A 12639-nucleotide genomic window follows, 5' to 3' on the forward strand; every position below is an offset into this window, starting at 1 on the left:
GACTCTTCTCTGTATCTGTAGAAAACAAAAGTGCCAAAAAAGACAACTATTTCAATTAAATCGGATTTAATAACTTTTCAGTTATTGCTTTCTCTTTCTTTTTCCCCCAAATGGGTTCAAACAAGTCAACTGCCAAAAGCATAAAATGATTCAAAAAATCCTGGCCACAATCCAACAGCAAAGCATGGTTCTCTCACATGAAAATTGTCTCCACAAACCAGAGAACTCATTTTGAATCAGTCCTGATATCAAGAAGAAAAACTCAGAAGAGACCGAAGTTATTCACCAAAATCTATCAAACTTTATAGATGTTTAGCTTACGTTGTTCCCAATAATCTGTATTTTATTGTAAAAAATTTGTTTCTGTCTCACCTTAACATAAAACCAAAGAATTAACCTGCAAGTCCTCTGGAGCACGCAAGAATTCCCTGTCTGCCAAAACTCTTCGCTCTCAGCAACTGACCTCAATTTCACAGACCTACAAGGGACCTGACTCATTCTTCTCAAGCAGCATGGCTGAAGAGATATTTTCTCTTCCCAGTGCTTTGCAAGTCTCCAGCTTGATTCCATAAACACACTGAGAAGGATAAAGTGTGTGTGTGTGTGTGTGTTTGGGGGTAGAGGTGGGGTCTCTGCTTTGGAAAGTTATTAGCAACCTACTCAAGTTAGATAGGGTTGACATCCTTTCAAGGTGAATCTCTGGTTATATAGTGTCTAGGAGTCCCAACTATCATTCAGAGATACCGGACACACTTTTTATCTTTAAAATACACACCACGTAGCCATGATCAATGGCCCTAAAATCTCAGCAGATAACTGGTATCACAGGCATGAACAAAACAAATTGATGATAAAAATGTAATGAGACTAAATTGACCTTTTCCTTATGTGGAGATGCCTTTTTTTCTGAGGTTAAAAAAGCATTATTTCAGAAATATACAAGATTTAGAAATAAACCAGGTCCTTTGCTTTGCTTTAGAAAAGGAGTTTCTTGGGTTCAGCTTTGAGCATGGCTCTCAGTTAAAGAAAAGAAACAAGATATCCCGTATTACTCAGTTACTGCTGGGACAGTCACAACCCAGCTGGTCCTTTACTTGATACATATATAAGCAAATCCATTTAGGAGGAAAAATGCTAACAGCTAGGTGGTGAAAAGGAAATATGGGAGCAAGGGAGGTTCTTGAAACACAGACTGACTTAGCCTTATCCCTCCATGCAACATTCCCAAGAGTATGTTTGGAAAAAACAAGTTTTTTAAAAAAAACATCTTTCCAAGAGAGTGTCAATTCAAAAACCAAAACTTTGAAGGTACAAGGTCATTTTCAACCTCTAGTGGAGAAAGAATCCCAGAAACATTGAACTCTTATTTTTAATTTTATTTTAAATCCCTTCTATCAGCATCTTAAAACAAAGAAGTTTTCAAAGCAACTGGTCCTATTAAAACTTCATTGATAATTAACTCTTCTCTGTATCTGACCCATTTCAAATTCTTTTCACTGAGTTTTATGATTTCTTAACTTGGACAAATAACTATAAAGAATAATCAGCGGCACTATTATTACTCCTAAAAAGTTAGATACTCTTTAGAATTTTTTGATTTCCTCTTTACTAAAAAGAAAGCAGAATTTTCACAGATACTAAATAAAATTGAAGTTCATCTTTTTGTGAAAAAAAAAAAAAGGTGAGATTTACCACACTATCAGTCACAAACACAGAAATGCAGATACACACAGACACACAGACCCCTACAAATACAGTACTTCTTGACCCTAGAGAAGATTTATCTAGGATAATTAGAAAGGCCTCCTATTTCCACAGAACTATGTGGCAGATAGTTCCACCATAAATACAATACAGAAGATCCAACATGTTTAAATTGATAGAGGAATAAATAGCAATAGACCTCTTGAGGTGCTAAAATCAAGCTATCTACTAGAAAGACATGAGAGGTAATTGAAGAATTCTTACACAGTACGAACACTAGTAAACAACTGAGTACGGTTCAAGTTTGAACCTGAGAAAGAAGTACAAATTATTTCATATTGTGGATCTTTAGGGTCTCTTGTTATAACTGAAACTGCAAATCTTGAATCTGCAGCCACCAAGGACCCACACTCTATTTGTCTATCTATATATCAACCTATCATCTATTTATTTATCATCCACCTATCCACATATTTAGCTATACTTCTTCAGCTTAGACAGAGTCACTTTTTATTCTTTAAAATTCATTATAATTTAGATTATCTTAAATGGCCAATTAAAGCCTCTATGTTTTAGAACTATTATGGATTTTGCCAAGTACACTTAATAAATCATACACATTCCATTGATAAAAACCATTCTTGACATTTGTCCAGTGAAGCTGTCCTGTGACATAATATATTATTGTACTTGTTGGGAAAACTTCCTAAGTCTTCCAGCTATAATTTAGAATCTTTTTCCATGAAGGGTCTAGTCACTGCTTTCTACTTACTCTCCCTCCCCCAAACACTGCTAATTTAATTCACTGTAAAAAGTTTCACAAGAAAACCAAAGACGTCCTCTAGGTTCACATACCAGTGAAACTGGCCAAGGAAAACTTTCCACTGCGTTCTCTTACTGTGTATGAAGTGAAGATATGGGAAAGACTGGATCCAGTATTTGCCTCAGTTGTTGGGAACTTACTAAGCATGTGGCTCCGTGTGTTAGCCTCACAGTGCATTTGAAAAATCATCTAATTTCACATTTAACTCTTAAGTTCACAGTATAATGCAGACCACACTAGAATTTTTACACTCAAAACTACTCAGGAGCTTACTTCACGGGGAATATACTATCTTCTTACTAGATCTAAGTGGAGTTCTGGGTATGTGGTTTGAAACACAAAATACGATATGGCCACTAGGTGGTGATCTCTATCCATTATTATATTATGAATTCCCAACCAAGTTACTTAACAAAATTTAAAATACCCTCCTCCATCAGGATTATTTCCTTCCTGTGGCAAGATTAAAGGGTTATCTGTGGTATGTCCTCTCAGTTTTGTGAGGGAAAACATAGAGAGAATATTTTGCTAGAAGACGGACCTCAGCTAAACAGGATTTACCCATGAGATTGCTTTCTCTTTTGCTTTAGGTCATGACAGCTATAATCTGAATTTTCTATCTGATTGGAAAGTTCATCTATAATAGTTGATTTTTCTCCATTTTGCTTTTTAAAATTACCAGATTATTTATGTTTACATCAGTGGTGAAACTACACTGGAAGCAATGCCGAATATATACTCTCCACCCCAAATCCTTACGGCAGGGCGGATCATAGACAAATACCTATCTGTGCATGCAAATTAATGTCTGCAGTGTGATTCACATGTTGTTTGTTTTTAGGCAAAAACGTACCCAGACTAGCCACAAAAAGTGGCACCTGGACTCGGAGCTGATTTCTCTCTGCAAAGCCCTGTCTGTCATCACCTGGCACTGAGGGTGCCATGGCTGTGCTCTCACAGCTCCAAGTAACACCCAAACACAGGCAGGCGATGCCAAGGAGAAACAGATAACCGCTAAGTATAAAAGCAAACTCCACAAATAGAAAACGCTTTCCCAAGAGGACTGCTTCCCCATTTGAAACATATGCTGATAAGAAACCACCTTTTCACAAAATACAGAACTCAGAATAATTGCTCTGGGTTACCCCCAGCCTTTCAGAACAGAGGTCAAACGGTTATCTGCAAGGAAGTTAGGAGGACTACTTATTACAGAAATCAAAACATTTGGTAACTTTAAAATGCCTTTGTCCCCCCTAGATGGCTGTGGTACACAATAGGCGTTTGTTTCCAGTCTGTGGAGGGTATATTTCACTTTGTTTTATTTAACTCCTGGGGGCAAATGACCTGCCTTCCAGGAGAGATACACTTCTTCTGATCCTGATACTTGCTTAAGGTTACTCTGGCCGGGGCCTGCTTTATTTATGTTTTCAGGGAGGTTACGGTTTTCCTGTTGTCTTTCACACCAAAAGGAAAAGAGCAGCTTTGACAAAAAAAAAAGACATTTGTTTTGGTGTCATTGCCCTGGGCTGGCAGGCTGGAGTTGGAGCCTACAAACTTAAATATGCTGAAGGGAAGAAAAACTAACTTGGGGTCTCCTGATAGTTGTTAAAGTGCCAATATGCCCATTATTTTGCTAGCTGGCAAGTGTCTGTGCGGGAGAGACAATCTGGCAGCTCTCGAGTCCAGCACTAATCTCGTGTAATAGCGTGAGCTCACTGGCCTGCAAAGCTGTAATTATCAACAGCATTTTCCAAAGGATGTGAGTTCCTCCCACTGTGAGAGCACTTGGGTGGGTGGGTGGGGGTGCAGACAGAGCCCCAAGGAGCCCTTTGCATTTAACCCCCATCTGAAATGGTGCTGGTGGGTTCCTTCACCCCAAGCTTGTTTGCAAAGGTCTTCAGTCAGGAAGTGCTAAGGATCCCATCCGCTTGCAGTGGGAAACTGCCAAAACCCATTCTACATTTTTGTTTGCCTTTTCCGTGAATTGCGCTAAAGCAATTAGCAATTAAATGTAAATTTCTGTACGGGATTTTAGAGGTTCACAGAGCACTGCTGGAAAAGCCTCCATGAGAAGGAACTACTGCATTGATAATTATCTGAAGGGTAATCTTGTCAATGATGAAATGATTTTCCAGTGATGGGTAAGTGTTCTTCCAGCTACCTGACCTATCATTAGCTATGTACACTCAAGGAAAGGCAAGGCAGAGATGAGGGTTTTGTGTTCTGGAACTACTCTGTGACTTGTTTTATTTCACACGCAGAATCACAAGAACCAGTTCTTGGTTTCCAATCAAGCTGAACTGCAACACAAGTACGAGTTTTTATTAAGAGCTCAGTGGTCTTTTGCAGAACAGAAACTGAGAATTCTTTCACTCATGAGTAATGTGTTAAAGGATAAGGAAACAGCATATGTTTTCCTTGGCTTTTAGGTTAATATAATGAAGCCTGTGAGGCTTAACATAATTAAATTAATGTTGATATGCAGTGTGACTTGTTCACAGAGAAGTGGCATTGGACTCGGAGCTCAAACCACACCACAGCGGACACACATCCATCTGCAAATAATTTTTCAAAAGTCTTCTAACATTTTCAGGTAGAAAAAGTAAAACTCGAGTTTTTGGTTTGGGGCTTTTGTTTTTCATTGTTTTCTGCCAAATTGTGGGCAATCTTTTCAAAAAAGCAGAAACCTACAAACAAGCTTGGAAAACAGTGGGAATTAGTTCATACTCTTGATTCTCTTTTCAATGTCCAAGACATCTGGGAAAGGGAGGAGGATAGGAACCTTTGTGTTTATAAAAGGGGAATAATACAGTCCTGCAGAAGAAAAATAATGGTTTATGACCTGCGACTTGTTACTCCTTTTCTCTGCCCCTTTTAAGTGTCTCTTCCTGAGTTTAGGGCTATTTCTTTATGGTTTCTACCTTTTTTTCAAAGCTGGGTTTTCTCACAATACTTTGTGTGACAGACTGACATGTTTATTTATGAAAAAAGGGACGTCTGTATTTGAAGTCAATCCACAAATCTGGCTCTTCTCATGCATCAACTCTAACCAGGAGGGTAACCCATTGTCCCAAAATCCAGGTGTGCAGCTTGCCAGTGCTCAACCATGCTTTTCCAAAAAAAAAAAAAAAAAAAAAGCAAAATTCACTTATTTTCCAGAAAGAGCTTTCAAGTGGGATATTTTTAAGTGCAAAAACCCAACAATTAGCCTTTTGTAATCTGTCTCATAACTAGCAGGAGGTAAGATGAGTTGGTTAGAGCTAGAAAATAAGGTATTTATGGTTCTGTGAATTAGGAACTTATTTGAGAACTTGCTGGGTGGAATGAGACAAGTGCAGAGGAGAGGAAATTTTTGTTTCCTCCAGCAGTACGCTGGAAAGTAAAGGAGGCCAGGATACTTCCTGGGAAGCTGACAAACCAGCAGGCAGCTTCTCCTGGCAAGGCAGAGCGCCGACAGAATAGAGATGGCAGAAGGAAATGTGTAAGGGGCATAGAAAAAAAAAATTTTTTTTAATGCCTAAGAATAAAGTCAGGGATTTTTTTTTTTTCACCAAACAAATCAAACTTTGGAAGTTCTTCAATATTTTTAAAAGGGAACTGGATTGTCAGTTCCATTCAATCCTCAACCTCTGGCCAACACTATCTAAGGTGACGTTTTTCTTTGAACTGACCGCTTCTGATCCACTGAAGCATCCAATCCCCAGTGGTGAGGGGTAAGCTTTGATGGTGCTGCAGAAACTCACTGAAGAGAAGAGAGAAGGGACCAGATTCTCCTGTCAGAATTTCTTCCTGACGGTCAGAGAGAGGAGGGAGCAAGACAGTAACAGTTGTCACCTGAGGGCCACAGGTTGATGTTAAACCATTGGCTGCAGAGATCTGTTATAAAAAGTAGTGTCACGAAGGCACCTAATAGTGTCTAGTCCCTAATTGTGCTATCCACAGACACACCATAGCCAATAGTTGAAAAGAAAGTTGTGGAAATGATTTTGCTAGGAAACACATAGACAGGGCAGGATAAATGACTCCAAAGTATTCCTGATATCTGCCTCTCTCTGTGTTTGAAAGAACAGACTCAGAGAGAAGGTGAATAAATGAAGTTCTGTCCAGCCTCAGGCAACCAATTCATTTTTTGGTTGACCAATCTATAATAAAATGATCTGATAACATTCAGCAGTAAAATTTTCTTTTGCTTGTTTTTGTATAACAAGGTTTTTTTTGTTTGTTTGTTTGTTGTTTTTTAAGTCATTTTTCTTTAGAAAGTGCAATGACAGAATGTGTGCCTATCTTGAAAAAAAAAATCCTCTTCTAAGTTTTGGGTAATTGTTGGTTTCCTAAAGCTTCATGGAAAATCTGTCCTGATATAACTCAAACCCGCAGGGGTGGCAGAGGCTGAAAAGTTTGCTTCCCATTTTTTTTTTCCCAGAGCTTATTGTAAATGTATTCTTGGGACAATCATGGACAAGACTGTCATCATTTCTAGTAGGAACATCTGTTTTCCTTTGGGTTAATAACTTTTGTAAGATGTATTATACCCAGCAGTATATATCTGTCTGGGGAGAACGTTTTTTTTCTTTTCACCATTTTTTGAAATCTCACCTACTATGTTTTAAGTTTTTCATACTGGTACAACATTAAATAAAATATTTAACTTAGATGAACAAGAATTGTCATAAAGAGAGTCTGCTAAAATGACTCATGTAATGACTCAACATGTAACAGTAAGTTGGCCATTTAATGACTCAACGTGTAACAGTAAGTTTTGGTTAAGCAATGTATAAATATTAATTATCATTAAAAAATTATTAAGTATTATTTTTGTCAACAATTCTGCCAGGTGCTGAAAAAATAGAGATGAAAGTTACTCCCTGATTTAGAAAGCTCAGTGGCAGGAAGTCAGCCCCACAGGGGATGGTGGTAAGATGGCAAAGGGACACAAGGGGCTTCTGGAACACAGTGGAGGAGCTCATAGTCACACCCAAATGGGTAGTCTTCCAAGACGAAGGAGAGTCAGCTAAACATGGCATTTGAACATTAATTAAATAAAATTAGGACAAGAGATAAGAACATTCTAAGCACTAGGGCAAGGCTATGCAAAGAACTTCAGGAGTTAGGTGTCACGGCTCATCCCAGGAACTGTGAATATTTTGAGATGATATAGCTTAGGAAGGCAGGTGGAATTGTTGGGCTTGGTATAGCACACTAATAATCAGAATTTTATATTGAAGGCAAGAGGAGGGTATACAAAATTTCAAAAAGAGAGTAACAAGAGTTCATAGCACAGGGAGAGGCAGGTCATAGGCACTGGAAACCAGATCTGGGGGAAACACTTCAGACTAGTCATTCATTTAACAATTAGGTTAAAGAGAGAACTTAAAAGTCAGCTAAAAGTATAGAAGCTAGATAAGAAATGTTTGTTTAAGTTTGCCAGCTTTAATGTGTATTTAACTTGGATGGTTTAACTTAGTGTCTTTGAAGACATTACTTGGGTGACAAGTAAACTAATTCATTATTGAAGCTATTTGTCAGTTTCTAATAAAGCACTTGGGGCATTTCACTGTTAAGAGATCAATAGTCAAGTTAAAGAATAACTCATTAGTAGAAAACCAAGGGACAAATTGAAATGTGACTAGTTATTTGAAAACCAAGTAACAAAATAAAAACTGAAATGTGTTAGGAGAAAATAACCTTAATGGAAATCACAAGGGTAAGGCTAGACCCAGTCTCTGCATTGAGTACACTTTTGTGAAACTTATTGGGTAAACACCCCAAATAATAATAAAAAAGGACTTCAAAGATACAACAAAAGCAGGAATATGGCATGTTATCAGCACCATATTATATGGGCCAATAATGTGGAATGGGTCCATCAGAATCTGAAGAACAAGGCAATTTAGATAACTCAGCCAAATGACATTATTAATTCAGTATAAGCATATAAATTGATTTAGACTAGCTAGAAAGCATAATCATGTAAATATGATATAATTACACTGCAAGCTTATTGGAAGCACAGTTTTATTATTTCAAGAAAAGAAATTATTGAGACTGAAAAACCTAATATAAACTAGTTTGTTTTTACTGAATTGTAGGACCGAATAATAAAAGATGATATATGGTAACTATCAAAGGTTCTTTTTATTTTAATACTGCTCTACCTCCCAAGGAGAATAAGCTCTACTAAATCTTTCAAACAAAAAATGGGGGCAAAGGGGAGAGGGGAGAAATCACTTTAAAACATAAACAAAGTCCTTAAAATTGCACACAGTCAAGGTAACACCATTTCCAAGTGTAAGCAGATACTGCTTTCCCTTGAAAACGTAGCGTTTACCATTAGGGATTTTTTCAAAGGCAAAGACACTTGGAGTAAACAGCGAAACAAAGAAGACCTATTTTATTCAAAGCCTGCAAACATATGGAACCTGTTAAGGGGCTGGTGGCTGCAGAAAGAACTACAAACGAGTTTAAGAGACACCTAGGCCCTCTCAGAAAGGAAGGGATAGAGGCAGTCCAGGGTGGTTACAAAAGCAGAGTGGGCCAGAGATCAGTCAAATGGGAGGGAGACAGGCTGTTGGGCAGATGGTCTTTTCTGTTCCAAAATGTTCAAAGTTAGGGACACTCCTTAGCACACTTTTATTTGACACAAAGAGGGAATTAAAAAGAGACCAAGGGTCTGTTAGAGTGCTTTCTGGATTTGCTTGTGTCATTTCTTTGATACATTTTCCTTGTTTATGTAATTCATCTGCTGCCTTCTTCAAACTGAGGGCTTCGCTTGATGCTCTCTTCATAACCTTTGGGTTTTAATGTAAAAATGTAAACTAATTTAGGGTAAGGTTCACAGGAACACGAGGGATGTTATCTTCCTCTGGAAAATTTCCTGGGAAGATCAAGATTTGTTTTTTGCAAAGTGTAATGCTTGCTTATTTACTAAGTTGAGGACCAGTCTAGACCATGGAAATGGCAATGAAGTTATTTTTTTACAGTATTTTTCATAGTCCATTAAAAATTAATGAACACAGAAAAAAAAATCGTTGAGTTGGTTTGCTTTGGCATAGTGGAATAGTGACATTTGATGAGTGAAGCTCCCCTGAATGGCACTTGGCAGGAGAGAAATGTTCCCTGAGATGTTTTAGAGACCCCGACACAGCTACCAGCTACAAGCCGATTTCAGTGTCATTAACCAAGCTCATAGGTAGTATATGGCCTTGTGCCAGATACCATAAGAAAGAAAAGCAAGCACGAGAACCACTTCTTTGAAAAGTTGAACTGCTAATGTCTAGAAACATACAAAAATGCCATGAGTGAAAACAAATCAATTCTATATAATCAACAACATATTGGAAGTTGGGGACTTTGTCTAATCAGAGTGGTATGTAGCAGATGACAGACTTCACATACATTATATCTGGCCAAATGCAGCCATTCCAGGCTCAGGGCAAGAACATACATGGACACCATGAGATAAGTTGTGGTCAAGGTCTGCACGGCACAAGTAAGGACCAACCAGAGCCCTACCTGAGTCCTTGGCTTTCTAGCTTCTGTAATACGGTTGGGACCTCACAGAACCCGCACTTTTCAGCGGGCTATGTATAAAGGAAAGTGTGTGGGAGGAAGATCAATAGAGGGTCTTCAGACCCAAATAATCCCATAGGAATGAAATATTCTTCCCACAAAAGAAAACTCGACAAATGTCTATACTATATAAAAACACATCAACAAAATTATAAAAACAGTTTTAACATACAGGGAAAAAAATCCTTTAGTTTTTATGTTCACATATACATTAAATTAATAAAAGCAAAATAGTCCACCTTCAATTAAAATTAATATAGAAGAACTCCTGGCCTACCAACCTATTAATCTAACTGACCAAAATTATGCCCCCTGAAATTATTATTCATTTTAGCAAAATAAAAATAAGCAGATGCTACAACTGCAGATATACCATCCATTTAGGACAATTATAAAACAAGGAGTATTGATCCAGAGGATGTGGTTCACATATCTTAGTGGGAATGTATTTCATGGATAATCTACCTTCCTTGTTTTTTCTGGATCTTGCCAAATGACCTACATTTGGACCTGAGTGACAACAGTCCAGATTAAAGACAAGGTGTGATGACACAGAGAGGGGAGGCCAGATTTTATTTCAGGGTTGTTAAAGGCAAAATGTAATAAGGGATATAATTTCAAGTCAAGGAGGTGCCAGCCAAAATAAAGCATGGCTTTGGAGACTGGCTTCAACACTTAATAGCACTGTGACTCTGGGCAAAAATTTCCAGCATAACTGACCTTCCCTTTCTATACCTATAAAACACTCATACCTCTCTTACAGGTTATTGTGGGGAATACATGGAATGCAAGGTGCTGAGTATAGCAACCGACACAAAGATGAACTGAGCAGTACGTCCGTAAGAACATAGAAAAGCTTCAGCAGACAGAGTAGAACATCCAAAAGCAGAAATTCCTTCGGCATCTGTTCTAAGGATGAACTCTACATTTTGCCAAACTCATTGAATCCACATGAGTGGCAAGTAATGAATGAAATTTAGGCACCTAAATAAATTCACACAAAGAGCTTAAACATTATTTTCAATTCTTCCTGTTATTTATCTAATTTAGAATTGAATTTATATTTATTGTCCAGCCCAATGGATCCCAACTTGTCTGCATTTTAGAGTCACCTGGAGAACACGTGGAAAATACAGCCAGCCACCAGGGTTTTCTTTTGTTTATTCTAGTGATAATTTTTAAAAAGCAAAGTGAGGTTTTGCTTTAATGAATTTGAGTGATGCCTAGGCACCAGTTGTTAAATTATGTTCCCAGGTGATTCTAATGAACAGCCAGTGCCTAGAACCACTAGTATATAGCTAACCACACTTGAACTATTAAAAAAAAATTATACTCATAATTATTCAGAGTAGTGACTCAAAACAGGTTCAGCTGTCCCAAGAATCTTATGTCAGCCAATTCAAGTTTGGGGCCAGTGTTACCATTCTACTTCTTTCTTTAAGAGGCAGAAAAAGCTTAAAATATATAATTAGTCAGCAGAGTTTGAATGGAAGAAAATCCACAAGATCATAATTCAGCAATCTTTTTTAAGATGAAAAAAATTAGCATCTTGGTTTGGATAAAAATGAGCCATGCCCCATAGATTTCCAGTGCAGTTATGTAAGAGGGAAAGGTAGATTTTTTTTTTTCAAGGCCTTTTCTCTTACATTTATTCTTTCCCCCCTTTTCTTTAAGCCATAAAAAGCATCTGAAAGATAAACCTGAGGCAATTCTGCTGCTGATGTGGTTTTCCAGTTCAATGGACTCTGATACACTCCTCTTTCAAAGAGAGCCACAGTGACTCTGTTCTAACACTCATCTATCTTACTGAGTAAACCTGAGCAAGTCACTTAATAGGTCTCAATCAAATACGACCCCTGTAAAATGCAATCAGCACATGCTACTAAGTTCCCAGAATTGGTGTCATTTTTCATAAGCAACTTACCAGTGTGCTGCCATCAGTCCAACGGAAGTCATGTTCAAACATCTTGTCATTGAGGCCTATCCACTGATAGTCATGGCCCACGCCTAAGAGAAGGGAAACAACAGATATTTTTACCCATAGATGGATGAAATGTATCAAAACTATTCTCAGAGTGAATCATGCATCCTCTTTTCTGGCTGGAATTTTATTTAGTTGCTCATAAAAATCTCTCATGGTCTAGATATCTTTTGTTCTTCTGCCCAATGTGCTTTAAACTAAAAAGCTAATTCACAAACATTGAGAAACATTAAAATATCAGACATAAGAAAATAATTTCCCTAGCAGTTTACTATAATTAAATATTTTTCCTTCCTTACTCATGATTTAAAAAAACTTTCCATTTTTTAAAAATTAAGCTATGCCATTGGCAAAAATTCAGTGACCCAATAAAATGTGACAGATCATTCCCATGCTAGCCTCACTTTGGAAGCCACATGTTTCTTCTTAAAGCATTTTAAACAGCGAATACCTAGACCAGACAGTTCTACAAAATTGTCTTCAAAAATAATTAATTTCATCATGAGATGAGTCACTGACAAGAAAACCATGCAAGAAAGTTAATTGAACCTCTGTACAGATT

General features: G+C 37.6%; 1 protein-coding gene across 4 annotated transcripts in view; it reads right to left on the reverse strand.

Moving 5' to 3' along the window:
- VCAN (versican) overlaps positions 1 to 12639 on the reverse strand; it is a 110870-nt gene that overhangs the window by 13801 nt on the left and 84430 nt on the right. For all 4 annotated transcript variants that reach the window (XM_032335815.1, XM_032335813.1, XM_032335814.1 and 1 more), the window contains one exon: positions 12021 to 12103. In XM_032335815.1, the coding sequence (XP_032191706.1) occupies positions 12021 to 12103 (83 nt within the window). The remainder of the gene's footprint in view (positions 1 to 12020; positions 12104 to 12639) is intronic.

This window comes from Mustela erminea, chromosome 3 (assembly GCF_009829155.1).
Source record: "Mustela erminea isolate mMusErm1 chromosome 3, mMusErm1.Pri, whole genome shotgun sequence".
NCBI lineage: Eukaryota > Metazoa > Chordata > Mammalia > Carnivora > Mustelidae > Mustela > Mustela erminea.